We start from the raw sequence: 27,331 nt of genomic DNA, 5'->3' as shown, positions 1-27,331 counted from the left end.
AAGGGGAGCAACTAATTGGAAACAACAAGACGGAGTGTGTTTGTGTGTGTGTGTGAGTGTAAGTGTAATATATTCTATGCATATAATACAGTGTTAATGAATACATGTATTACTAATAAATGTGGCGTTTTGTCTTATTCCCCCTGAAAAGATCCTGTGCAGTACTTTAAGTACAACATAAGGATTCTTTAAAATACAGCCAGCTGTCCTGGACCCCTTTCCCCCTCATGTTATTCTCCCAGGGGATCCTGCCCATCAGTCCCCTGAGGGAGTCAAAGTCTGCTTTTCTGAAGTCCAGGGTCCGTATTCTGCTGCTCTCCTTTCTTCCTTGTGTCAGGATCCTGAACTCGACCATCTCATGGTCACTGCTGCCCTGGTTGCCACCCACTTCTATTTCCCCTGCCAACTCTTCCCTGTTTGTGAGCAGCAGGTCAAGAGGAGAACGGCCCCTGGTTGGTTCCTCCAGCACTTGCACCAGGAAGTTGTCCCCAACACTTTCCAAAAACTTCCTGGATTGCCACTGACCCTTATTTTATCCCCTCAGTGCCTGGAGCCCAGGAGCCCAGACATGTCCTGATGGGCTTTGCTGAGTCACAGGGTTGAGCAGTCCCCCAGTGTGGTGCTTGGGCAGCCCCCATTGAATTGTAAATCCCTGATTCCAACTCCCCTGCTGAGACTCTCAAACTTACCACATATTTCAGTAACAACCATGCAGCAAAATCCCAGAACTTTCTACACCTGAACGCTAGACACAGGGGTGCCAGGTGTCCCGTTTTCGACTGGAACGCCCGGTCCTGGCAGCTCCGGTCAGTGGGGCTGACTGGGCCATTAAAAGCCAGATCGGTGGTGCAGGCAGACTCCCAACCTGGCTCCGTGCGACTCCCTCTGGCTCCTAGGCAGAGGGATGGCTACTGGGGCTGTGTGTGCTGCCCCCAATGCTAGCACCAGCTCAGCGGCTCCCATTGGCCAGGAACCGCAGCCAATGGGAGCTGAGGGGGCGGTGCCTGCAGGTGCAGGCAGCACAGAGCGCCACCCCGAACCCCCTCCCAACCCCCTGCCCCAGCCCAGAGCCCCACCCTGCACCCCAAACCCCGGCCCCATTCTGCATCCCAAACCTCTCATCTCCAGCCCCACCCCAAAGCCTGCAGCCAGAGCCCTCACCACCCCACCCCCCAGAGTCTGTACCCCCTTCCCAACCCCCTGCCTCAGCCCAAAGCTCCATCCTGCACCCCAAACCCTGGCCCCATCACCCACAGCCAGAGTCCTCACCCCCTTCCCAACCCCTGTCTCAGCCCAAAGCCCTCTTCTGCACCCCGAACTTTAATCTCTGGCCTCACCCCAAAGCCCACAGCCAGAGCCCTCACAACCCCACCCTCCAACCCCCTCCCCCATCCCGGATCCCCCTCCCACACCCTGAACCCCTCATTTCTGGCCCCACCCCAGAGTCCATACCTGCAGCCGGAGCCCTCACCGCCCCCTGCACTCCAACCCCCTGGCCCAGAGTGAGTGAGGGTGGGGGAGAGCGAGCGACGGAGGGAGGGGGATGGAGTGAGCAGGGTGGGTGGCCTCGGAAAAGGGGCAGGGAGTGGGGCAAGGGTGTTCGGTTTTCTGCAAATAGAAAGTTGGCAGCCCCAGGCATACGTATTCGGAGAGAACAATGGGTTACAGGAGCTCATGACCTTTCCTATGATATCTTATATGGCCGGCTGCGTAAAACCGATCACCATTACACGACCATGGTGAATATGGCGGTTCTGGGGTGCTGCTTTGAGGTGCAGGGGGGGCACGTGGCACAATGGCCGGTCCCTTCTCCAGCAGGCAGGGCTGCCGGGGAACCAGGTCGGGGGGCACGTTCCCAGTGATCAGGAACCCCATAGCTAGGGGGGTGGTGGGGAGCAGGCCCTGCTGGGGCGGTTTCTTTCTGGGCCTTGGCAGAGGGGCAGAGAAGGGGGCTCAGGCCAGGCCCCACGGGCCGGGCTGCGGTTGCCGTAGTGACTAGGGGCTGTGTTGGCAGGTCCATACCTGGAGGAGGCCCCTGTCATCCTGGACAAGCCAGACGTGGTGTACGCAGTGGAGGACCAGCCAGCCTCCGTCACCGTGACCCTGAACCACGTGGAGGCCACGGTCACCTGGAAGAGGTGGGATGCAGCTTCGCCAGCCCCAGCTCTGGCAGCACCAGGGCGCGTGAGCCAGGCTGTCCATGGCGTGACTGGGGCCTCTGTCAGCCAGCACCGTGCGGGGCTCCCGGGGGGCTCCCTGTGGCCCTGCGCTCCGGGGGGTGCCTCTTGGAGCATCTCCAATCCCCCGCCCTGCACCCCCGAACCATTGCTGAATTGTATATACAGCTGGGGGGTGGGGTCCCGGCGACTCCAGCTCGGTCTCTCCCAGCAGGGGGCGCTGTGGGGGGTGGGGTGGAAGCATTGGCTGGGAGGGGAGCCCCCGGCTGTTCCAGCCCTACCTCTCCCTGCAGGGGGCGCTGTGGGGGGTGGGGAGGGGTCCTGGCTGGGGGGGGCTCCTGGTGATTCCAGCTTGGCCTCTCCCAGCAGGGGGCGCTGTGGGGGAGTGGGGGGCCCCGTGGGCCCCTGGCTGGGGGTGGGGCTCCCAGCGACTCCAGCTCGGCCTCTCCCAGCAGGGGGCGCTGGGGGGGCGGGGCGCTGGGTGACGGGGTGTCCTTTCCCCGGCAGGGGCGGGTCGGTGCTCGAGGAGCGGGCTGGCGCGTGTGAGCTGAGCATGGCTGACGACGACCAGCACTGTCTGCGGCTCTGCCAGGTGCACCGCGGGGACGCTGGGGAGCTCACCTGCGAGGTGAGCAACAGGCACGGCGCGGACAGCTGCTCCATCAGCCTGCAGCTGGCAGGTACGTGAGCGGTCCTTATCCTGCGTCCCAGCCGGGGGCGGAGCCTGGGCATGAGCCAGCGACACACCCCAGCCGGGGGCGGAGCCTGGGCTGAGCCAGTCACACACAGCAGCTGGGGGGCGGAGCCTGGGCACCTGCAGGCCACACCCCTCCGAGCCTGGGGGCGGAGCCTGGGCCCCTGCAGGCCAGGGCGAGGAGGCAGCCACCTGCTCCTGCCTGCGCTCAGGAGTGGAACGTCTTTCGGTCCCCAGAGGCGCCGCGCTTCGAGTCCATCATGGAGGACCTGGAGGTCGGGGAGGGTGAGACGCCGCGCTTCGCCGTGGTGGTGGAGGGCAAGCCGCTGCCCGACATCATGTGGTACAAGGTGAGCCCTGGGCCTCCTTGGGGCGTGAGGGAGCCAGGGACACCAGTCAATGGATGGGACCCCTGATCCCAACCTGCAGCCCCCTGCCAGTCCAGCCCTGCCCCCCTGCTCTGCTGGTGCCCCCGATCCCAAACCACAGCCCCTGTTCACCCAGCCCTGGGCTCCCCATCCCCTCAATCCCGATTTGCAGCCCCCTGCTACCCCACCCCGGCCTGGCCACCACCCCCACCCCTGCTGGTGCCCCTCACTCCTGACCCACAGCCCCCTGCTGTGCCAGCCCCTGCCCCCCCCAAGGGAACGGGTCCTGGTCACCCAGGGTTCTCCAGGAGGAAGGTGGGTCCTGGGTGCTCTGGGAGGGGGCTGGATCCCAGCTGTGGGGGGCCAGGACCCCTGGCTGCCACACCAGGTGGTGGCGGTGCCCCTGGCATTGGGCCAATGGTTATGCGGGCCCCAGGAGTCGGTGGCTGTGCTGGGGGTGCCTGACGCCCACACTCCCCCCAGGACGAGGCGCTGCTGGCCGAGAGCAGCTGCCTGACCTTTGTCTACGACGACAGTGAGTGCTCCCTGGTGCTGCTGGGCGCCACGGCCCACGACAGCGGCGTCTACACCTGCACCGCCCGGAACCTGGCTGGGGAGGTTTCCTGCAAGGCCGAGCTGCTGGTGCGCGCAGGTAGGGCCCTGCCAGGTCCCCCAGCCCTTCGACTTCTGGGGCACGGTGCCAGGCCTGGGGAGGGGGAGCAGCCCGGAGGCCTTGGGGAGGGGCTCTTTGCAATGCCAGCTAGCCTGAGCCGGGGGCTGCATCCCTCTGTCCAGATGCCCATCACCTTGGCATCTAGGTGCCACTGTGGACCAGTTGGTTGTCTCCAGTGGGGGAGAGGGTAGCGACGAGGGCTTTGCCATGGCCCTTCCACCCCTCCACCCCCAGTCCTCTTCTGCCCCGGCACCCCACCCCACTCGGTGCCATGGCTGGTCCCACACTCATGGGCTCACCAGGACTCGTGCTCTTTCTCAGCTCTGTGCGGTCCGAGTGTGGGGGGTGCCCCCTTGAGTGTGACAGCCCTTCTCGGGGGTCCCCTCTCTCCCGGGGTCAGGCCCCTCCACCTCCTGGAGCCGCACCTCTCTCAGCCTTTGCATGTCTGTCTCTGCCGTGGGCCCCCTCAGGGAGTCCTCTCGCTCTGGGCCCCCGGGGCTCCACCCCCGAAGGGGAAGATGCAACCCTGTTCTCTAGACCGGAGCGACTCTCAGCCAGCGTAACACAGGTTTATTGGGCATTTGAACCCAGCATTAGAAACTCTCAGGGCCTCAGGCCTGGCCTCCCTCAGCCCAGCACATCCCAGTCTCCCCTGCATCCAGGTGGGCTCTGCCTGCTCCCCCTCTCCAGCCCAGAGCCCCCCTGTTCCCCAGCTGGGAATCTGAGACCACCGGCCCCAGGCCCCGCCTCTGTCCATTGTCTTCTCTCCAGGGAAACAGGGTTGTAAACCGGGTCTCCTGGGCCTCCTCTCCCCTCTTCTGTCCTCTGGCCCCCTCAGGCTGGAACTGGCTGGTCAGGTCACTGGGGTCCTCTCCCCGCAGCCCACTGTCCTCCCACTGGCCAGAACCGGCTGTGACTCTGAGCTGGGTCTCCGGGTCGCCAGGTCACCAGTTGCTGGGATCTCCATCCTCCAGGCCATTGGCTGGGGTCCCAAGGTCCCTCTCCGGTCCTGTGTACCAACAAACTCCCTCTTCCCTCCCCTCGTTAAACCAGTAACACCCGGGGAAACTGAGTCCCACCCCCTCTGTACCAACAAACTCCCTCTCCCCTCCCCTCATTAAACCAGTAACACCCAGGGGCACTGAGTCCCACCCCCTCTGTAACCACAAACTCCCTCTCCCCTCCCCTCGTTAAACCAGTAACACCCAGGGACACTGAGTCCCACCCCCTCTGCATGCAAACCATTGGCAAACCAAGAAAACCCCCTGCTTTGTCACCCCGACTGGCACCCTGCCCCCCTCGGTCCATGGCCGTTCCCCTCCCTCCTCATGCCGTGGCTCTCCTTGCCTTCCAGCCCAGCCGGAGGCAGCAGCCGTGGTGGCAGAGGAGGGGCATGCGGCCCGGCGGCTGACAGATGACTACGAGGTGCACGAGGAGATCGGGAGGTGAGGCGGGAGGGAGGCGGGTGCCTCTGGCAAGGGGCCGTCCCCAAGCGTTGGCCTGGCACCCAGGCTTGGCCCTGAGTCCCTGCTCCCAGGCACTAGGGCTGGGTCTCACGCCGGGCCGGGCCAGGGCAGTGCTCGGTGCCGGGGCTAGGGGGCCCAAACAGCCCCCATGGGGATGGCTCTTGGCAAGCCCAGTGGGGTCAGCAGTTCGTCCCACCCACAGCGGGTGGGCTCCCCTCCCTGTGTCATGGAATCGTGGCCCGGGGCTCCTCAGGCCCATTTTGGGGGAGGGAGGAGTCAGAGGTTGCCCGACTCAGCACCTCCCAGGCTGGCGTGGGAGATTGGAGTCACGGGGGGCGGGAGGGGGTCCCTGCAGCTGGGGAGCTCCCCCCTGCCCTGCAGCCCTGGCTGTCTGGTGACCCACGGAGCGTCGACACTGCAAAGGCAGACATGGGAAATGTGGGGCCAGCCAGCCAGTCAGAGCCGTGGGGCTGGGCTCGCTGGTACCATGGGAGATCTCCGCTCTCCGAGAACATCCGCTCCGTGGGCAGCGGCGTTAGGGAAGGGAGAGAGAAGACAGAAAATACCATAATGCTGCTATTAAATCCACAGTCCGCCCGCCCCTAAAGTACTGCGGGCAGAGCTGGTCACCCCGTCTCCAAAAGAGACATTAGCATTGGAAACGGTGCAGAGAAGGGCAACAAAACGATGACGAGACCGGAGCAGCTTCCATGGGAGGAGAGATGAGAAAGACTGGGACTGTTCAGCTTGGGAAGGAGACGACGAAGGGGGGATTGACAGAGGGCTATAAAATCATGGCGGGTGTGGAGAGTGAATAGGGAAGTGTTTCTTCACCCAACGCCCAGTCAGCCTGTGGAACTCCTTGCCAGAGGATGTTGTGAGGGCCAAGACTATAACAGGGATCAAAAAAGTATTTGCTAAGTTCACGAAGGCTAAGTCCATCCATGGGCAGGGGTACAGCCCCCTGCTCTCAGTGCCAGAACCCAGGCATGGGCGCCAGGCTGGATCACACGATAATCGCCCTGTTCTGTTCAGTCCCCCCCGAAGCGCCTGGCCCCGGCCGCTGTCAGAGGCAGGCCGCAGGGCCGGGCGGACCATGGGGCTGACCCAGGGTAGCCGTTCTTAGCTTCTTTACCCGCTGCTAAGAGCGAAAACCTGAGCCTCCCTGCCAGTGCTCAGCCCGCCCCTTGCCCCCACCACGTGCTGCCCCTGGGTCCTAGATTCTCCCCAATCCCTCCCTAGACAGGTTCCCCCAGGGTGTCCCAGCCTCCTGCCCCTGCCCTCCTGCCAGCCCCTCCATTGGTGCCCACACCACGTCCTAGGCTCCTGCCAGCCCCCCACCAAGCCTGGCCCATCCTTCTGCCGGCTGCAGCTCCCCGTGTGTTGCAGGGGGGCCTTCTCCTACGTGCGGAGGGTGAGGGAGAAGAGCAGCGGGCTGGACTATGCTGCCAAGTTCATCCCCTGCCGGGCCAAGGCCAAGCAGTCGGCGCGCCGGGAGCTGCAGATCCTGTCCCAGCTGGACCACGAGCGCCTCGTCTACTTCCACGACTCCTTCGAGAAGAAAAACGCCGTGATCATCGTCATGGAGCTGTATCCGCCGGGGCGTGGGATGGGAACAGCCCCATGGCGTGCCTGGGTCCCCGCCGGCACCTGCAGGGCACTGTTCTGTGGAAGCTCACAGCACTGCAGACCCACGTGGTGCAGTCTGAGATGGCAGTGACGGGACGCAGCCGTGTGGGGGCAGGGAGATCACAGCCCCGGGGTCCCAGCAGGGAGCAGCCATGGGAGGGCTCGCGGGGGCGGGTCCCGGCAGGGCGCGGCCGTGGGAGGGGAGCTCGCGGGGCCGGGTCCCGGCAGGGCGCGGCCGTGGGAGGGGAGCTCATGGGGCCGGGCGCAGGTGGGCGGCTGTGGTTGTTCTCCTTGACGGGCCCCCAGCTGCACGGGGGAGGAGCTGCTGGACAGGATGGCGAGGAAGCCCTCGGTGTGCGAGTGGGAGGTGAGTGCGGGGCCGGGAGCCCATCACCCTCCGGCTGGTTCCATCTGCTGGTCACCTCGGGAACTGCAGGGACAGGGACCTCGGACCCAGCCCTGGGGCCCAGGCTCGAGCCCGGGTGTCTCGGCGTGTGGGGGAGTCAGGGCCCCACCCCCCCACTTCCTGCGAGTCCCAGGGACTCTCAGCCAGCCAGTAACACAGAAGGGTTATTAGACGACAGGAACACGGTCCCAAGCAGGGCTTGTAGGTACAACCAGGACCCCTCAGCCGAGTCCTTCTGGGGGGCAGGGTGACCAGATGTCCCAATTTTATAGGGACAGTCCTGATTTTTGGGTCTTTTTCTTATATAGGCTCCTATTAACCCCCACGCCCTGTCCTGATTTTTCACACTTGCCGTCTGGTCACCCTTCTGGGGGGCAGGGACCTTAGACCCCTGGCTTGGGGTTCCCTGCCTCTTCCCCGCCAGCCCAGAACTGACCCCACCCCCCAGCCATCTCACTCCCCTTCTCCCGGCTCCTCCTCTCCCTGTGTCCAGTTTCCCGGGTCAAGGTGTCACCTGGCCCCACCCCCTCCTGGCTCAGGTACGTCCCTCACCTAAAGTCACCCCCTGCTCTCCCAGCCCCCATGCAGACAGTCCAGTAAACCCAGACGACATCCCCAGGTCAGTCCGACCGGCTCCCTACGGCGTCACCGGGGCAGTAACCTGGGTCCTGTCCCCTGCCCATGGGGGCTGCTCTGCACGCTGCCCCCTGGCGGGGCTGGCTCACCGGCCTTGTCTCCCACAGGTTCGCTCCTACATGCGGCAGCTGCTGGAGGGGCTCAACTACCTGCATCATTGCAGCATCCTGCACCTGGACGTCAAGGTGAGCGCGGGGCAGAGCGAGTCCCCCCCCCCAGCGAGTGCGGTGCAGAGCCCCCCCCCGGCTCCCTCCCAGCGAGTGCAGTGCAGAGCCCCCCCCCGGCTCCCCCCNTCCCCCCCAGCAAGTTCAGTGCAGAGCTCCGGCCCCCCCCCAGCTAGCGCAGTGCAGAACCCCCTCCACGGCTCCCCCCCACAAGCGAGCGCGGTGCCCAAGTGGGGCTGGCTCCAGGCTCCCCTGCAGTGCCATGCTGGGCCACTGGTTCTCTTTGCTTGGGCTCTCCCAGGGCATCTGGGCTGGGGGCTCCATCCCCTGCCCCCACAGCTCTGGCAGGTCATGGCTTGGCTGCCGTGCAGTCCCAGGGCCCCGTGCCCCCCATGGTACCACCCCCCAGCTCGGCCCTCGCCCTGCCCTGGGCCTTCGCCTGGGCCGTCTCCCTCTGACCCTTGTCCCCGGCTCTCCTGCAGCCGGAGAACCTGCTGATGGGCAGCAGCGACCAGGTGCGGCTCTGCGACTTCGGCAACGCGCAGCGGCTGGCGCCGGAGGGGGCCCAGTACTGCAAGTACGGCACCCCCGAGTTCGTGGGCCCGGAGATCGTCAGCCAGAGCCCCGTGTCCATCGTCACCGACGTCTGGTAACGGCCCCCGGCCAGCAGCCAATTGGGGCGGGGGCCGAACCCCCCTGGGAACCCTGGCTGTCCTGATGGGACCCTGGTCGGGAGGCGGGTGGGTGCAGGACGCCCACAGGAGGGGCTGGGGTGAAGTTGGGGACCCTGCACCCCCAGGAAACACAGAGGGGCTTCTCTTCAGGAACCCTGGGGGGCTGGAGCATGGCGGGGGGCAGGCCCTGGAGTGAGTCCAGGACCCCGCCCCTGCTGCACTTGGGCCAGGTGTACCCCCCGTCATGGGCCGGGGGGCTGGGGGCCTCGGGCTCCTGGGCTGGCGCCCGCTGGCCTATAACCATCACCTTCTCTCGGCAGGCCCGTGGGAGTCATCGCCTACCTATGGTAAGGGCCCCTGCCCCCCGGCTGCCCCTGCAGCGCCCGTGCCAATCACCCCACACCGCTCCCATGGAAACAGGCCACGGCGACGGAGGCAGCCCCTGGCTGGACCAGGTGCCTATGGGGAGCCCCCTCTCTGGGGCCCCCACATATCAGCCATCCCTGCGGTGCAGGGCACTCCTGCTGGGCTGCAGGGTCAGCTGGCCCCCTTCCCCCATTCCCCCATGGCATGGCCAGCTCGCCCCAGCCAGCCCCCAGCCTCCCTCCGTTCCCCCCTCCCACTCCCCAGGGCTCAGCCAGCCCCCAGCCCCTCCCCTGGGCACAAGCTGGCTCTGGGCAAAGGGCCAGACCTGGTGCAGGCAGCCAGCCTGGTGGTGGCGTCCTGCCTTCCCGTGTGTGCCGCTGCCTGCCCTGCCCCCCGCGGGGCGCCCCGGGGCCCGACTCCCCCTCCCCCCGCGGGGCGCCCCAGGGCCCGACTCCCCCTCCTCCCGCGGGGCACCACGGGGCTCGACTCCCCCTCCCCCCGCGNCCCCCCCCCCCCCCCCCCACATGGGGCCCAACTCCGCCCTCTCCTCCCCCGTGGGGCGCCGTGGGGCCTGACTCCCATTCCCTCCTCGGGGCCCGACTCTCCCTCCCCCTGCGGGGCGCCTTGGGGCCCAACTCCCGCTACCCCACCGCAGGGCGCCCCAGGGCCCGACTTCCCTTCCCCTCCTCCTCCTCCCCCCCATGGGGCGCCGTGGGGCCCAACTCCCCCTCCCCCCATGGGGCCCAACTCCCCGTCCCCCCCGCGGGCGCCCCGGCTGGCTGGCGTCACCGGGCTCTCCTTGCCGGCAGCCTGACGGGGATCTCCCCATTTGTGGGCGAGAACGACAAGACCACGCTGCTGAACATCCGCAACTACAACGTGGCCTTTGAGGAGAGCATGTTCCTGGGGCTGACGCGGGAGGCGAAGGGCTTCCTCATCAAAGTGCTGGTGAACGACCGGCTGTGAGTACCCCGGGCCGCGGCCCCCCTCCCTGGGCCGTCCCCCCCACCACCCGGGCCGTGGGCCCCCCATCCCTGGGCCATCCCCCCCACCGCCCGGGCCGCGGGGCCCCCCTCCCTGGGCTGTCCCCCCCACCACCCGGGCCGTGGGCCCCCCATCCCTGGGCCGTCCCCCTCCGCACCCCCTGCCCTGGGACATCCCCCCAAGCCACATCCCCTCACGCCAAGGCCGCTGCAGTACCCAGCCCAATTTTGCCCCCACCCTCTGGGTTATTTGTCCCAGAGTCGCGGGCTGGGGGCTCGGGCACCGCGCTGAGTGACGCCAGCCAGGACTCGGGGGCAGCGTCTCCCCTCAGGGCCCCTCACCAGGGCAAGGAGCCTGCCCGGCTTCAGACCCTCCTGGGTCTGACCTCGGAGCGTTCGTCCCCCTGCTCACCCCGGGAGCTCCCCGCAGCGAGTCCCCCTGGACGGGTCCCCTGGGGAGCCTCCCACCCCCCAAAGGGCCCTGCCCCCTGTCACAGAGTGTGGGGGGACACAAGGCCCTGCACCCCCGGCTTCCTGTGATTCACCATGACTCTCAGCCAGCCAGTAAAGCAGAAGGTTTATTTGGATGACAGGAACACAGTCCAAGACAGGTCTTGCAGGCACAGACAACAGGATCCCCCTCAGTTAGGTCCATCTTGGGGTCCCAGGGCGCCCCAGCCCCCTTGGGAGCTCAGAGCCCCGTCTGCCTCCCAGCCATTCCACTAGCCAGCTCCTGAAACTTTCCTTCAGCGACCCCTCCCACAGCCTTTGTTCAGTTTCCCGGGCAAAGGTGTCACCTGGCCTCTAACCCCTTCCTGGGTTCTCACATTACATGCTCAGGTATTCTCCATCGGTCAGTCTCCCATCCCCCAATGCAGACTATCCTAGCCACACTCCCCTGTCAGTATTCACAGACCACAGTAAGAACAGTCCCAGTTCGTCACACCCGCCACTGCGCAGCCAGCCGTGACTCCCAGCCAGCGTGGGACACAGACGGGTTCTTAGTCGGGAGCCCAGCGTAGGACAGAGCTTGTGAGCACAGAAATCAGGGACCGGCAGCAAAGTCCAGCTTGGGGGGATCCAGGGCACAGCCCCCGGGTCCCAAACCAGGCGACTGACTCGCTTCCAGCAGCCCAGCCCCAGTCACCCCCGGCTGCCCCCCTGCACGTTCCCCCGCACCCCCTTGTTTGACAAAAGGGGGCATTTCTCCCATTGGCGTTGGCAAGGGCAAATGGGACAGATGCCTACTTTTGTCAAAAAAGTCAGGTCAGCCGGGACAGAGCTTAAAACCGGGACCATCCCGGCCAAAACAGGACGTATGGTCATCCTACCCCATCTAGATACTTGAGTATCACATATGGGAAACTGAGGCACACACAGTGTTGAGACAAAACATTCTGAACATTCCCACTTCGTCACACCATCCCAGCCCCAGTCCCACCCCCCTCGTGGTAGCTGGGGCCCGAGATCCCTCAGCCCACGTCCCTGCCCAGGCCTTGGTGCCCCAGTGGGGGGCCTCATGGGTGCCCGCTGGGCCCTGCCACACCCCCCAGGACTGGTCCCACCCGTCCCCCAGGCTGGTCAGGTCTCCCTCCTGCCACCGCCGGGCTGGGAGTGATGGCCAGGGACTAGGAGCCCACAGTGTCCAGGGAGGGAGCACCCCACCACGCCAGGGTCCCACGTGCACGGTGGTGGAGCTGGGCAGGGAGCACCATAGGCCAAGTCCCCCCGTGCTCAGGGACCAGAACCGCCCCAGGCTGGCCTCCCTGGCCAGAGGGAGATGTCCCACCCTGACCTGCAGCGTGCCAGGCAGTGCCACGGTGCTGCTGCCTGGGGCCTGATGCCAACCCCATTGCCAGGCCTGGCCCTGCTCCCACGGGCAGCCGCGTTGGCGTGAGCCGAGTGGGGGACTCGCCCCGGGTCTGACCAAGGCCCTGCCCTGTTTGTAGGAGACCCAACGCGGAACAGACGCTGGAGCACCCCTGGTTTAAGGTGAGTGGTCGGCTGTGTCCAGCCCAGGCAGGGATCTCGCATCTGGGAGTTGGCGGCAGGCAGGTGGGGGGGCGGACCAGTGTGGGGGCATCGGCGGGCAGGGAGGGGGGGGGCCTGGCAGGGGGGGGGGGGGGGGATGGGCCCATCGGGGGGGGCGGGGTGGCCCAGTGGGCCGGGGGTCGGAGGGCACGGAGGGAGGCAGCCCGGCGGGGGGGTGTTGGCAGGCAGGGAGGGGGCTGGCCCGTTGTGTGTGTGTGTGGGGGGGGGCGTTGGTGGGCAGGGAGGGAGGCAGAGGCATCAGGCAGCCCCCAGACGCTCCTCTCCGCTCTCCGCAGACCTTGGCCAAGGGGAAATCCATCAGCACCGACCACCTGAAGCTCTTCATCTGCCGCAGGAAGTGGCAGGTAGAGGCGGGGGCGGCTGGGGCCCAGGGGGGGCTGGGGGCAGGCGATGCTGCCATGGGGCGGAGATGGAGCGAGTGGGGATGACGCCCCCGTGCAGAGGCCTGTGCTCCTGTGGCGGGTGCACGGAGCCTAGCTGGGCCCCTGCGTGGGGAGCAGAGAGGGGCGTGGGGCTCCCGCGCCAGGCCCAGCGAGATCAGTGGGGAGCAGAGAGGGGCGTGGGGCTCCCGCGCCAGGCCCAGCGAGATCAGTGGGGAGCAGAGAGGGGCGTGGGGCTCCCGCGCCAGGCCCAGCGAGATCAGTGGGGAGCAGTTCGTCCCGGTGCTGCCCACGGCCCCCAGAGTCTGGGGCAGGGCCGGGACACGTCTCTCCGTCCGCCCCCTGTGCTCCCATCCCAGGGACTGTGGGGGGGGGTGCTTGAGGCAAAGCCCCTGCCACCCCCTCTGGCAGCTCAGGGGCCTCCGGTCCCCCTGCACAGCCCCCTCCCCCCCAATCCCCTGCCCAATTCTTCCCTTCCCCTCCATGGTTCCCCCCAGGGGGCTCCCCCTTCCCCCCGCGGCTCCCCACAACCCCTGTCCGATTCTCCCCTTCCCCCCGCGGTTCCCCCCCAGCCCCTGTCCGATTCTCCCCTTCCCCCCCACGACTCCCCCCAACCCAACCGCCCACCCTGCCCCCCGGCCCTGCAGGCCCCAGCGCAGCTTCTGACCCGTCTGTCTGCCCGCAGCGGTCTCAGATCAGCTACAAAGGCAGTCTGGTGCTGAGAGCCATCCCGGAGCTGCTGGAGGACACGTCCAGCCACCTCTCCATCGCCCTGCCCCGGCACCTCAAGGACTCGCCCGCCCTCTCCTCCTCCTCGGACTCGGAGGAGCTGGACGAGCTGCCCCTCCTCCCCATGCCCCACCAGGTGGAGTTCTCCGGCTCCCGCGTCTCCCTCAACGAGATCCCCACGGACGACGAAGCCCTGGGCCAGGCCGAGGGGGCGCTGGAGGAGGCGGCCCCCATGGACTGGCAGGCGGAGGTGGCAGGCCCGGGGAAGAGGCAGAAGGGCGCTGGCCCGCGGAAGAGGCCCACGGTGGCGGAGGGGCCCGGCTCCTCGGACGAGGACTCCACCGAGGCTCAGCCGCGGCCCGAGTGCCCCCGGAAGGCCCTGAAGAAGGGCTCCAGCCTGGAGTCCCCGGAGGGGGGGCGCCCGGCCGGCCGGAGGGGCGAGCTGCGGCGGGGCAGCTCTGCGGACAGCGCCCTCCTGCTGGGCTTGCCGGCGGAGGCCGGGGCGGGCGAGGAGCCCCCCAAGGCGCTGAAGAAGGCGGCGTCCATGGAGCTGCCGCGCCGGAGCCCCAGCCCGGGGGGTGCGCCCCGCAGGCAGGCCGAGGAGGAGCGCACCCAGCGCCTGGAGCTCGTGCGCCAGCGCCTGCTGCGGGACGGTCCCGTGGAGCCCAGGGTCAGCGGCCTGCGGGGGCCGCTCCTGGAGACCCTGGAGAAGAAGGTGCTGCGGCCCCCCCGGCCCAAAAAGCAGCCGCCCCCGGGGGCCAGGCTGGTGCGGGCAGCCTCCAGCGAGGCAGCCCCCCAGCACCCGCCCCCAGAGCCGCGCCCGCTGCAGAAGAGCAGCTCCTTCAGCCAGGGGGACCTGGAGCCGGTGACGGTGCACCGCCGCTCGGGCGCCCCGCTGGAGATCCCCGTGACTCACCTGGAAGCCCAGCGGCTCAAGGAGTCCCCCTCGCTCTCCGCCCTGACGGAGTCCCGGCCCCAGACCCCGCGGGAAAGCTCCCCCAAGCCACCCGGCCCTGAGCTGCCCGAGGCCTCGCCCGAGCAGGGCCCAGGGCCGGGGGACACTGCCAGGCCCAGAGCCAGCTTGGCAGCTGTGGGCAAGAAGCCTCCAGCCGAGAGGCCTCAAGAAAAGCCTCTGCTGCGGCCCGCAGCTGCCAGAGCTGCCCAGGTCCCCCTGCAGGCAGCTCCCAAGCCCAGAGCAGCCCTGCCAGAGCCCCCTGCCCCGGACTCCAGAGCCCCCAAGCCCTCCTCCTATGCACAGGTGATACAGTCCATCCAGCTTCCTGCCGCGCCCGGGGAGCCTGCCCGGGCTGAGCCCCCCGCTGCCCGCCCAGAGCCGCGCCCTGCACCCCCCCCAGCCCCTGCTGCAGGCGGTGCCAAGGCGGAAGTGCCCGCGGAGGAGGCGGCACCGCTGCGTTCCAGCAGCACTCTGGCCATCAAGGACATCGACTCGGAGGAAGTCTTCGAGGCCAAGTTCAAGCGGGGCCGGGAGTCTTCGCTCAGCCGCGGCCTGAAGCTGCTCACCAGGCCCCACTCGGCGGACCGGCACCTGGCCAGCCCGCTGGTGCGGGAGGAGGGGATGTACCGGCCCGGCCCGGCCGGGGCACCGCTGGAGCTCGCCAAGGGCCCGGCCCAGCGGGCCCAGTCAGTGCAGGACCTGCGTGAGCCGGAGGAGGCCAGCTTCATCCGCAGGATGTCCCAGCGCCTCTGGCGCACGCCCCCCACGGAGAGGAAGCAGCCCAAGGAGGAGGAGTCGGGCCGCGAGCCCCCGAGCCGGGGCCGCCGTCTCTCCTGGAGCCTGGGTCTGGGCAGCTCCAAGGACAAGCGGGACTCGGCCAGCCTGGAATCGGAGCCAGGCAGGAGTGAGGGCGGGTCGGAGTCGCCCGTGGTGGCCATGAGGCGGAAGATCAGCTCCACCATGGAGCGCCTCTCCCAGCGGCTGCGCAGCCCCTCGGACGACAGGGGGGAGGCAGAGGGGCCCGGGAAGCGGAGCCCGCTGCTCGCCCTGCTGCGGAGATCCAACTCGGAGGGGGAGAACCTGCGCAAGATGGGGATTCCGCAGAACCAGCTGGCGGCACAGTCAGCCCTGGCGCCCTCCGCCGAGTCCTTCCAGTCAGAGAGCAGCACCCGCTCGGAGGCGGGTGCCCAAGGTGAGCGGGGACAGGGGCTGCACAGGGGCCCCGAAGCCCACTGGGCCCCTGGGGGTGTGCCTGCTGGCAGCCATCTCTACCCCATCGCCAGGACGGGGGCCTGTGCTGGCCCTGGGGCAAACCAGAAACTGCCCTTCCTGGCCCCCCCGGCCGCTGTGCACCGTCCCACCCCTGCATGGCAGAGCTGGGCCCCTGGGGAGCAGGCTGGGGGGTCCCTGTGTGAGCAGCCCCCACTCTCAGCCCTCCAGCCTGCAGCCAGAGCCCCTCTCTGGGCCGGCCGGGAGCACGGGCAGTGGTCGTGTACACTGCTACCTGAGGGCACCTGGCAGGGCTTGTGCCGACACAAGGCCCCCCCGGTGGCACCGCGGGCGGCGCCTGGGCGAGGCGTAGTCAGCATGGCCTCGGCCCCTCTCTCCGCAGCTCCCAGCGAGGGCCAGAGACGCTCCCGGTGGGACCGCTGGGGCCTGTCCCGCGCCAAGAGGGACAAGGTGGCCTCGCAGCCCAACATCCCGGCCAGCCTGCTGCAAGAGGATGGCACCATCGTGGGCAGGCAGTACGTGCGCAACGCATCGGGTAGGTCCGGCTGCGCTCGTATCCGGGGCCGGGCAGGTCTGCGGGGCTGGCTCAGGGATCTAGGGGTATCCCGGGGGATATGGGGTGGCGGAGGGTCTGGGGAGAGGCCATTTGGGGTGGCTGGCAGCTGGCTGGGACAGGTGGCTGGGGAGCAGGTGTGGGGAGGGGAAGGGGGCAGAGCCCCACAGCCCCCCTGGCCGGGAGGAGCACTGCACGGGGGGCTCTGCAGCCCAGGAGAGCCGGGAAACCAAGGCTGCAAAGACGCCATGTTGGCTCCCTTGCACCCGACGCCATCCGCGCTCCGGAGCCAGGCCCGGCGCTGCTGTCGGGCCCGAAAGACAGTCTGCCCGAGGCAGCGCTGGGCACCAGGCAGTGCCCCACGTGTTCGGTCGCCGGGCACGGGGTGCTGGGCTCATGGCGCCCTGCTCTGAGCAGCCTCCCCACCTCGTCCTGGGCAGGGTCTGGCCCCCCAGTGTCCGGCCTGGCCCTGGGGCAGCCCCCCACAGTGGAGCCCGGCCCCGGCGCTCTGTCTCCCGCGCTGGGTGGTCTGTGTCCCGCTGCAATCACACGAGAGGGCAGGGGCAGGGGAGGGGGGCCAGGCTGGGGACTTGGGGGACACTTAGCAGAGGAGCAGCCGATCTGCGTTCTGGGGGTCCCACACTTATCCCCTCCCCCCACCAAGGCCCCTGGCCAGTAGTGGGAGCAGGGCTCTGTCCTTCCAGTGCCCCTCAGGGCCACTCCTGGGCCAGCAATGGGGGTGGGAGAGACGCTGAGCCAGGGCCCAGCTGACAGCCCCATGCGCTCCTTCTGGGGGGCCGTGCTCATCGGGAACCCCCATTCCACCCTCCCTCACACCTGCCGTGTCCCCTCTGCTCCCCCAGACTTCCCCCCCGTTTTCCACATCAAGCTGAAGGACCAGGTGCTGCTGGAGGGCGACCCGGCAACCCTGTTCTGCCTGCCAGCTGCCTGCCCGTCCCCCAAAATCCTCTGGATGAAGGGTAGGTCTGGGATCTGCCGCCTGGGGGCCAGGGCATGGATCTGTGCCCGCAGGGCCGGTGCCCGGGGGCCAGGACTCTGAGGGTGCTCTGTGCGCATGGGATTGGGGGGGGGCTTTGGGACTCGGGGGGGCGGCTCTGTGCCCGTAGGACTGGTGCCCGAGGGCCCAGGCTCTGGGGACTCTGTGCCTGCAGGACTGGGTGCGGCGCATGCTGTGGAGCTGAGGGCTGTGACCCCCAGGGCTGGGTGCCCCCGGTATCACTCGCAGCGGGGACGCAAGAGCATGAGCCCGACCTCAGGGTGGCTGCTCCAGACCAGGGTGTGCCCCAGGGTGCCTGGGCAGCCCGCACTGGAAATGCCAAGCTCAGGGCAGGCTGCGAAAGGGAGAGCAGCTCCTCCCAGACCGGGTGGGTAACGCTGAAGTGAAGCTCCCCAGCCAGTCAAACGCCGACCCGTGCATCTGATCCCCCACACTGGGTATCCCGCCACTGCCCGGGAAATCACACCGCCGCTGCCCGGGAAATCACACCGCCGCTCCCGGGAAATCACACCGCCGCTGCCGTCCAGGCTCGCGGGAAGCACCTAGGTCATGTGAAAACTCTGCTCACCTCGACCAAATGTTCCTCTGACCCCAAAGGGTCACCACGTCGCCAGGGCAGCCCGGCCTTCAGCCTCTCGAACGAAAGGTTTATTATAAAGAAAAACGAACGAACGAGCAGAGCTGTTAACGGGTGAAGCAATCACAGAGACTTCAGTCTACACATCAGCTTCCAAGCAGTGAGGGGAGGCTGCTGGCTTGAGAGTCCCCCTGGAATCACCCACAGCGCGGATGGGTGTCACGGAGTATTGGGGGACTCAGGGCCCTGGACCCCCGGCTTCCTGCGATTCACCATGACTCTCAGCCAGCCAGTAAAGCAGAAGGTTTATTTGGATGACAGGAATACAGTCCAAGACAGGTCTTGCAGGCACAGACAACAGGGCCCCCCTCAGTTAGGTCCATCTGGGGGTCCCAGGGCATCCCAGCGCCTCCCCTCCCCCCCCCTTGGGAGGTCAGAGCAATCTCTCCCTCCCAGCCATCTCTCCACCCAGCTTCCAAGACTCTGCCTTCAGCGACCCCTCCCACAGCCTTTGTTCAGTTTCCCGGGCCAAGGTGTCACCTGGCCTCCAACCCCTTCCTGGGTTCTCATGTTACACGCTCAGGTATTCGCCTTCGGGCAGACTCCCATCCCCCAATGCAGACTATCCCAGCCACACACCCCTGTCAGCACTCACAGACCACAGTAAGAACAGGCCAGTTCGTCACAATGGGTCACTCAGTCCTTTGCTCAGAGCTTTGTGGAAGTTACCCCAGGGGTAAGAAGCAGATTGAAGACAAAATGGAGACGATGCAGCTGCCCTTTTGCCGTGTGGCTGGTACTTCCTGTGCCCCCAACAAGCTGCCCAGCACATGGCCTGGAAATGCCCTGGACTTCTCCGTCCACCGGCCTGCCCTGCCTTGCTGACTCCTCAGGCGCGTCCCCGGCTCCTTTCAACGGGTCATTGTACGGCCGATGGGCCTCCAGGCAGGTCAGGCAGTGCTGGTGCCAGTCTGGGGGGGCCACAGATCTACCCTAGTAGCTCTAACTCACCGTACAAAGTGACACACATAGAAACCATCTCCTCAGCCTTGGCAATTGGGAAGATTGTCGCAGGCCCCTCACGGCCGCTCTGCTCACGTTCCGTGCAATTGTACAATTCGGGGGGCGGGATAGCTCAGTGGCCTGCTAACCCCAGGGTTGTGAGTTCAATCCTTGAGGGGGCCACTTAAGGATCTGGGGCAAAATCAGTACTTGGTCCTGCTAGTGACGGCAGGGGGCTGGACTCAATGGCCTTCCAGGGTCCCTTCCAGTTCTAGGAGATAGATGTCAACACTATTGTAAAGTGTCCCACGTGTTCCCCACACGGACACACGCTGCCCCGGCGGCGATGTCTCAGGGTACGTTGCACCCCGTGAAAACTCCTCACGGCCCGTCCCTCCCGCCAGGGGAGCAGAGCCCCTGGCCCCAAGAATCCAGCGGTGCTCCGGTTCCTCCAGCCCCACGGCCCGTCACGTACCCCAGCTCAGGTGCGCTTTAGGCCTCGTGGCCCATTCGGGTCGAGGTCACGAGCGAGCTGAGCCCAGCCACACACCCGAGTTAGACGCCAACAGGGGCTGTGATCAGCTAGCTCTGAAACACCTCCCCACGCACACTGAGTGCAAGCAGCATAGTGTCACGGCCCCACAGGGTCGGGGCCCCAGCCCCAGCGTGGGGACAGGCTCTGGGAGGCCCCGTTAGGGGCCAGGCCCCCAAGGGGTCTCGCTCTCCCTCCAGGGGAAGCCATGCGGCTTCACAGCCTCCTGGGGCTGGACCCTGGGCCTGCAGCCCCCCTGCTCCCCCCCCCTGTGAGCTCCGGGACGAGTTCCCCTGAGACAGACCCCGAAGGAGACTTGTACCATCTTGGGGGGCAGCGCCCCCTCCGCCAGCGTCTGCAGGGACACACAGCCAGCGCGGGCCAACAGGCGGGTTATTAGTCACCTGGACTAGCCCAGGGAGCCCAAAGCCCCATCCGTCCCTCTGACCTTGTCCCAGGCCAGGTGCCCGGACTGCTGCTTGCAGCCCATACTTAACTCTCCCCTCCCCCAGCCGAGCGGGGGATGCGGCTCAGCCCCCTGCCCAGTGGTGGGGGGTGCAGATCTCTCTGGGTCGCTGGTTGCTGGGGTCCATGTCTGGACAGTCGGATTTGCCATTGTTTTCTCAGAGCTCCACTGATATGGGACCTAAGGGCCCAGACAGCTGAGAGTCCGTCACACCTGTGTTAGCCGGCCGAGAGAGCGACAGGCCTTTCTATCCCCGAGGTCACTGCAGCACATAGGGGAAACTGAGGCACGCATAGGCTTCATGAAAATATTACAAAAGAATTCCCAGGCTGTCACACCTAGTCCCTTTGGTTTGGGGTTCACTGCCGGGTGCTCTCAGGGATGTGGGGAGTCGCTCTTGGGGAGGAGAACGGAACAAGACGAGTCTTTAGGCCTTTTGTTGATGGTTTCTCCATGCGGATGTGGGGAGTTCCCAGCTCTGAGATCCAAGCCTAGCCCGGCTGCTGTCGCTGGATCTCCTCTTTCAGGGAGGGCATAAACATTTCTGTGGGAGAGCAGCTCTTCCATCAGTGTCCATGCCCTGCCGGGTGCCCGCTCTGATAGCCCGGCCCCACGGGAACAGACGGGGGAAGTGAGACTGAGGCAGGCATTCGACAGAGTCCAGACGCTACCCCTGGTTCTGGTCCCTGTCCGATCGCTGGTAACCCGCAGGCAAGCCGGGCAGATCCCAGCCCTGTCTGTCGGCATCTGGCTGAGACCTAGGGACCTTGCCCTGGACTGGTGCCCGTTTCTCTGAGCCTCTCTGCCCGGTGATCCTGTGCTGCCAGTCCCTGGAGTCATCCACTGGAAAGACAATCGCTCTGTTCAGGGACCAAAATCTCCCTTAGACCCAAGCCTGCAGGACCAGTGCCAGAGGCAGACGGAAGGGCCCTCGGGCCGGCGCCTGCCGGGGGCTCTGATGCCCAGGTGGAGGTTGCTTGGGTACCAGGCCTGCCATGGGGTGGGGTGCCGCTGCCCAGCTCTGAAGGCCGAGCGGCCTGGGACCGAGCCGGGGGCTGGGGTCTCGCTACGGGCGAGCGGTGGGGGTGGCCGGCCGGCCCTGCTCATCCTCCCTCCCCACAGACAAGCGGTCGCTGGTGTCCGACGCCGCGGTGAACATCGTCTCGTGTAAGGACGGCCGCCAGCTGCTCTCCATCCCCAGGACGTGCAAGAAGGATGCAGGCCTGTACGAGTGCACCGCTGCCAACGCCCTGGGCACCGCCACCAGCTCGTGCACTCTGGCCGTGGCACGTAAGGGCCCTGGGCACGGGAGGGCACTGGCTGCAGCAGCTCCTGTGGGGCGGCCAGGATCGGAGCTGCCCCATTCCTGTCCAGGGAGCGCTCCAGGGGTGTGTGGGGGACAGCCAGGCCCTGTCTGCCAGGCCCCCCTGCGGCCACTGCCCCAGGGTGCTCGGGCAGGAGCCGAGGGATGGAGAGTCTGTCTGGGGCCCCCGCGCTGCAGACGAGGCAAATGCCAGCAGTGCAGAGCCCGGGGCCCTTTGGCCAGTGCTAGTTACTTGAGAGGGCCCCAGCTCTCCGGTGCCACCAGCGACACTAACCGGATCAGTGCTGCCGGTGACCCTGGGCTGGCCCAGCCCCCTCCTTGACCCCCCTCTGTCCCACCCCTTCTGAACCCCGTCCCCTCTCCATTCCCTGCCTCCCCCGCTTGGCCCAGTTTCTCACCCGTGCCAGCCCCATTACAGGTCGCGCTGTCTCCCCTGCCAGGCCTGCCAGGGAAGCCGGGCACCCCGGAGATACCTCAGAAGTACAAGAACACGGTGCTGGTGCTGTGGAAGCCTGCAGACAGCCGGGCCCCTTGCACCTACATCCTGGAGTGCAAAATGAACGGTACGAGGCCTCCCGCGCCCAGCCAGCACCGCTTGGGCCCATGGGCAGGGCCTTGGTCAGTCCCCTCTTCAGCACCCCTCAGCCCTGTGCTGCCCCTCCACTGCTCTCCCGTGACTGGTGCTGGATCCCAGCCTGTGACCGGATCCCCAGGGGACAACCTGGGACTGTGGGACCACTGGGCCCCCTTAACTCCCCAGCCTGGGCTGTCTCCCACATTGCCTTGCCAGTGACCAGCAGCAAACCCCTCCAGGTGCTGTGATCACTCAGCACAACCGCATGTGGAGCCCCACACCCAGCTTGAGTGCACAAATGCTCACAAATCGCACAGAGAAAGGCACCAGCGCATCCCCCAGCACCCCAGAGCTGCACCGTGCCTGAGCAGTGCAAGTTCATTGCCCAGTCGCCCTCCCTCAGTGTGCAGAGGACACGCACCAGCCTTGGTAACCAGAGCTGAGATTTCCCAAGCACTGGTTTAGGTAAAGCATAAAGCCGGTTTATTCACTACAGGAAGGTCGATTGTACGTGATTAGAAGTGGGAGGCATAAAAAGTGAGCGACAGGTACCAGAGAAAAGAACCGCTACGCGCCCAGTCTAAATCTTAACCCTTATTACTAGGCCCTGCCAATGTCATGGGCCCGGAGATTAGCCCTCCCCTGTGAAATCTCCTCTCCCCCAGGCTGCTGGGAGCATCCCAGCTGCGGGGCTCCGAGCTGCGAGTCCGCCAGGCTGGGGAGGGACAGGACTTGTCCTTCCCCTGCATAGCTGCTCAGGGCAGGGGGGATCAGACCCACCTCTGGGGACCTTTCGGGTTGGGACCCCCACGGTTACAACACCGTGAAACCTCAGATGTAATTATCTGAAAACGTGAAATTAACCAATTTTTCAACTCTCTGGCCATGAAACTGATCAAAATGGAGGGTGAATTTGGTAGGGCCCATCTTACTACACCAGGCAGCGTTTAGATCAAGCAGTTCTCTCACCCCACTGGATGTTACAGTCTCAATACGCAGACTTCTCTCTCCAGCCTCGGACCAGTCTCCTCAGTTGAAGGGTTTGTCTTCTCCGTGTTCTTGTGGCTTCCAGTGTAGGTGGGGGAGGAGAAAGGCCAAGGCATGATGCCCCCCCCATTTTATATCCTCAGTCCGTGTGCCCAGACAGGCCTGGGGGGCTTTGCTGAGTTGCAGGGCTGAGACGTCCCATTGTGTGGTGCTTTACACAATTGTCACTGAATTGTAACCGCTTGAGTCTGTCCCGGAGTCCCTGGGCGATGCTCTGGGACTGCTCCCCACAAAGCCAGTCAGGACTTTGGGGAGCCTCCTCTCCCTCGGAGCAGACTGTCTTCAGGGCAAGGAGCTCACACGGCTTCACCTCCTGGGTCTCTCCTGGGAGCATTCAGCATATACCCCTCTGTGCGCTTCCCACAGCGAGTCCGCCCCGGCGGGGTCCTGGGGAAGCCAGAGGGTCCTGCACCCCCACTTCGCAGTCAGACGTGACTCTCGGCCAGCCAGTAAAACAGAGGTTTATTCAATGACAGGAACGTGGTCTAAAACAGAGCTTGTAGATACAAAGAACCGGACCCCTCAGCCAGGTCCATTTTGGGGTCCCGTGAGCCAGACACCCCCGTCTCCCTCACTCCTAGTCCCCAGCCAGCCCCAAACTGAACCCCCTCCAGCCCCTCCTCCTCTGGACTTTGTCCCTTTCCCGGGCCAGAAGGTCACCTGACCTCTTTGTTCTCCCAAACCTTTAGCATCCCCTTGCGGGGGGGTGGGGGGTGGGAAGGAAGGGCCTGGCCATTAGTTGCTAGACGACAGAGGGTCGGTCAGAAACTGAGGCACCCACACTGTTCAGAGGAAACATTAAGAACAGTCCCACTTCGTCACAGAGTCCCACTCCCCTGCTGATCAGGGATCCCTGAACACTCCTGGGAGCCGAGACTCTCACGTTTACAGCGTATTTCAGGAACAACCGTTCAGCAAAAGCTCCTCACTTCATACTAACGATACGTGTATTCGGACTGAACAATGGGGTGCAGCAGATCACGACCGTTCATATCATGGCTTACAAGGCCTGCTTTGTGTGAGATCTCGCACCCGCGTATGAATGATGCGTATGGGGGTTACAGGGTGTTATTTGGAGGTTCAGTGTGTCACAGGATCTCTGCAGCCTCGGGGCCTGCGCCGCTCTGGGATCTGTAGGCAGCACCGGATGCTGACCCCACACTGGAGAGCACCCAGCAGCACCTCTGGGTGCCTGCCCAGGCAGTGTTTGTGCCCCTGCTGCCCATCGGGGGGGGGGGGGCTGCAGGTATGGGATTGGGGACCCTGCTAGGGCCCCGTGCTGCCCAGATCTAGGGCACCATCTCCCTGCAGATCCCAGCGCTGCGTCGATCTCCCACCCCAGCCAGTGCCCGAGTGCCCAGCTGGGCACTGACGGCTGTATGTCCCTCCCCAGGGGAACGCGAGTGGAAAACCATCAGCTCGGGCATCGCCGACTGCTACTTCAACGTGACGGAGCTGCCCGCCAGGAGCACGGCCAGGTTCCGTGTGGCCTGCATCAATAAGGCCGGCCAGGGGCCCTACAGCAACCCCTCAGAGACGGTGGCCATCGAGACAGATGGTGAGCGAGCTCCTGGGGGCCCCTGTCCCAGCCCCACCCCCGGCGCAGGCTTGGCCCTCGCCGACATGGGGACTGTGGGGCACTGGGTGGTGTTGGGGCCCGTTTGTGTGTCGTGGACCAAACTAAAGCAGGGGGTCCCCCTAGCAGGCATGGGGCCCTGCACCGAAGGGGGGCATGTGCTGGCCTCAGTGGGGAGGGGTGGGGGGCTCCCAGCTGCCTTGCTCCATGGCTGCTGGGGGGTGGGATCCTGGTTACTGCCCTGGTCGCTCCCCTGGCTCTGGCTGCCCCCCATTTCCGCAGGGGCAGGGTAGGGGGGGGGGCGCTCACTGGCCGTCTGCTCTGTCTTGCTTCCTGTCTAGATCCCGGCGCTGCCCACTCGGCTCCTGCTGCCCGGAAGGACGTGGCTGCCCCCGAGACAGCAGCTTCCAGCCGCTCCACCCAGACCCCTCCTGCCCAGCCTGCGCCCCAAACCGCCGGGGCCCCTCCCCCCACCCCGCCCCGCAAGCACAAAGGGGTCGTGCACATGCCCGGCCGGGCACCACAGGCCCCTGTTCCCGGGGGTGCCTCTGCCGCCATCCAGCCGCCTCCCCGCGCCGAGGCAGAGCCTGCCCCCCAAGAGCAGCTCTGCCCCCCTGCCGTCCCTCCAGCAATTGCTGGGTCTGGCTCCCCAGAGCTGGTGTTAACGCCGTCCAGGGCTGCCCCTCCGCGCCCCCCCGCTGCACACACAACCAGCCAGGCGGTGCAGGGCTCGCCCGCCCCTCCAGCCCAGCCCCCTGCCCGACTCTCCCCCATTTCTCCAGCATCGGCCACGCCTGTGTCCCCCTCCCCCAAAGCAGCGCCCATGTACATGGTCACCTCCTTTGTCTCCATGCCGGCTGCGACGCCCCCCACGGACGCCCCGTCCCCGCTCCCCAAAGAGGTGGAGCCATCGGCCACGCGGTTCCTGGGCCGGAGCGCCGCCCCGAGCAGGCTTAGCCCCACAGGGCCGGGGGCTCCAGAGGCAAAGGAGGGCACAGCGCTGCGCCAGGGGGTCCCCCAGAAACCTTACACCTTCCTGGAGGAGAAAGCGAGGTTAGTGCCGGGCACCGGGGTTCGGCCGGACCAGCTCCCGGGGTCCCCTGCAGTGTGCCAGGCTCTGCATTGCCTCTGGGGGGGGTCTGAGAGAGCAATCAAGAGGGGCCCATCTGACCCTATGTCCCGGCATCACGGACCCCCGGGAGTGGGACCACGGGCCCAGCGTGGGGACAGGCTCTGGGAGGCCCCGTCAGTGGGCCAGACCCCCGAGGGATCTCACACCTCCTGCAGGGGAAGCCACACGGCTTCATCGCCTCCTGGGGCTGGACCCCTGGGCCTGCAGTCCCCCTGTGAGCGCTGGGCAGTGAATCCCCCTGAGACAGACCCCGATGGAGACTTGTACCACTTGGGGGGCAGCGCCCCCTCCGCCAGCGTCTGCAGGGACACACAGCCAGCGCGGGCCGACAGGCGGGTTATTAGTCACCTGGGCCAGCCCAGGGAGCCCTGAGATTGGAGGTTAAAGCATGGTGCAGAGGCCAGCCACAGGCAGCGAGCCCCGTGGCCCACGCTCTGCCTCAGGCTGTCCCCACGCGGGGATACCAGGCCGGCGGCTGGCCCAGGTCTCTGTGCAGACCGTGGGGCTCGGCGGGAGGCCAGGCTCTGGGGCCCCGACCCTGACAGGTCACAGCAATGTTTAGTCCTGCAGCCCGAGCCCGAGCGAGCTGACCCGGGCCAGCCGCAGCCAAGCCGTGGGGCTTTTATCCCTGTCTCTGACCTCCTTGGGTGGGCTCCAGCCGAGAGCCCCCACTCCTGCCAGCAGCCAGCTCTGATCCCCCACCTCCGACCGCCCCCGGCCTCTGTTCGGTGGCTGGGGGATTGTGCCCAGCCCCCTGGGGACAGGTGGAGAAATCCCCCCAGTCCCCCGTGTGTCCTGTGACTGGCTTTGCTGGGATTCCCCACTGAGACGGGGCTGGGCTGGGCCAGTCCTTGTTAATGACCTCTCCCCGGCGACATTCACACCCACGTCTGTGAGCCTCCCCAGGAGCAAACCGCCCCCCCCCCCCCTAACCTACCCCCCTTTTGGGGAAACTGAGGCACAGGGTCATAAAAATATTACCAGTGATTCCCCCTTGGCCACTCCCAGCTCGCTCCTGGGCACTGCCCCTGGAGCCCCTGCCCCACAGCCTGGGCTCGCTGGCACGGGGATCAGCTACCAGGCATGGGGCTTGGCTCCGGGCTAGTCTTGCTGTGGAGTGGGGTAGGTCCTGGTTCCAGTCACTGCCAGGAGACATCCCCGGCACGGCTGGCTGCCCACCTGCTGCTGGGCGTCACCGGGGCAGCTCCCTGCTGGGTTTGGGGTTCGATCCCCCCAGGCCCAGCCTGGTTCTTCCCGTAGCTTTTGGGTGAGGTCTGGCTCGTCCCCAGAACCAGCCGGCATTGCCCCATTCCTGCATCTCCCCAGCTCAGTTATGGCCCCTCCTGGTCAATCACACCTGGGTCTCTGCAGAGATTAAACAACTTCCCCTCCCCCAGTCAAACGTGCAGCACATGGAGAAACTGAGGCATACACAGTATTCACACACAACATTAAGAAAATCCCCACGGGGGGGGAGGGGGCCAGACTTGCAGGGAGCTGGGGAGCCTGGCGAATCTGCCTTCCCTCAGCGTCCACACAGCAGTCCCAGAGGGGCGCCCGGGGGCTGTCCCTGGCTAGGACCCCGTACAGGGCTGCGCTCCCCCCGGCAGAGGGTCTGGCCCAGCCCCATTGCGTAGCCAGTGCTGACGGCTCCTGTCCCGTAGGGGCCGGTTCGGGGTGCTCCGGGAGTGCAAGGAGAACGCCACGGGGAAGCACTTCATGGCCAAGATCATTCCCTACGAGGCGGAGAAGAAGCAGAGCGTCCTGCAGGAATACGAGATCCTCAAGGGCCTGCACCACGAACGCGTCATGGGCCTGCACGAGGCCTACATCACCCCCCGCTACCTGGTGCTGATCGCCGAGCACTGCGCCGGCAAGGAGATCCTCTACAGCCTCGTCGACAGGTGGGGGGCAGACCAGGGCTGGGCCCTGGGCATCGGGGGGGGGG

The 27,331-nt window shown here is 66.3% G+C and overlaps 1 protein-coding gene across 1 annotated transcript in view; it reads left to right on the top strand.

The window, feature by feature from the left end:
* Window positions 1-2,014: 2,014 nt before the first annotated feature.
* Window positions 2,015-27,331, top strand: part of LOC117870278 (striated muscle preferentially expressed protein kinase-like) — a gene marked incomplete at its 5' end in the record, with an annotated part of 29,410 nt that continues 4,093 nt past the window's right edge. Inside the window, 21 exon segments of the mRNA XM_034757367.1 lie at window positions 2,015-2,138; window positions 2,685-2,857; window positions 3,109-3,221; window positions 3,723-3,891; window positions 5,267-5,357; window positions 6,768-6,968; window positions 7,314-7,374; window positions 8,157-8,234; window positions 8,696-8,862; window positions 9,208-9,234; window positions 10,063-10,215; window positions 12,186-12,228; window positions 12,564-12,632; window positions 13,354-15,544; window positions 15,965-16,117; window positions 16,999-17,115; window positions 20,853-21,020; window positions 21,495-21,617; window positions 24,069-24,233; window positions 24,593-25,304; window positions 27,048-27,287. Of these exon segments, the coding sequence (XP_034613258.1) occupies window positions 2,015-2,138; window positions 2,685-2,857; window positions 3,109-3,221; window positions 3,723-3,891; window positions 5,267-5,357; window positions 6,768-6,968; window positions 7,314-7,374; window positions 8,157-8,234; window positions 8,696-8,862; window positions 9,208-9,234; window positions 10,063-10,215; window positions 12,186-12,228; window positions 12,564-12,632; window positions 13,354-15,544; window positions 15,965-16,117; window positions 16,999-17,115; window positions 20,853-21,020; window positions 21,495-21,617; window positions 24,069-24,233; window positions 24,593-25,304; window positions 27,048-27,287 (5,338 nt within the window).

Source organism: Trachemys scripta, unplaced genomic scaffold (genome assembly GCF_013100865.1).
Source record: "Trachemys scripta elegans isolate TJP31775 unplaced genomic scaffold, CAS_Tse_1.0 scaffold_127, whole genome shotgun sequence".
Taxonomy (NCBI): Eukaryota; Metazoa; Chordata; order Testudines; family Emydidae; genus Trachemys; species Trachemys scripta.
The sequence above is the reverse complement of the archived record's forward strand: the minus strand, read 5'-3'. Positions and strand labels throughout refer to the sequence as shown.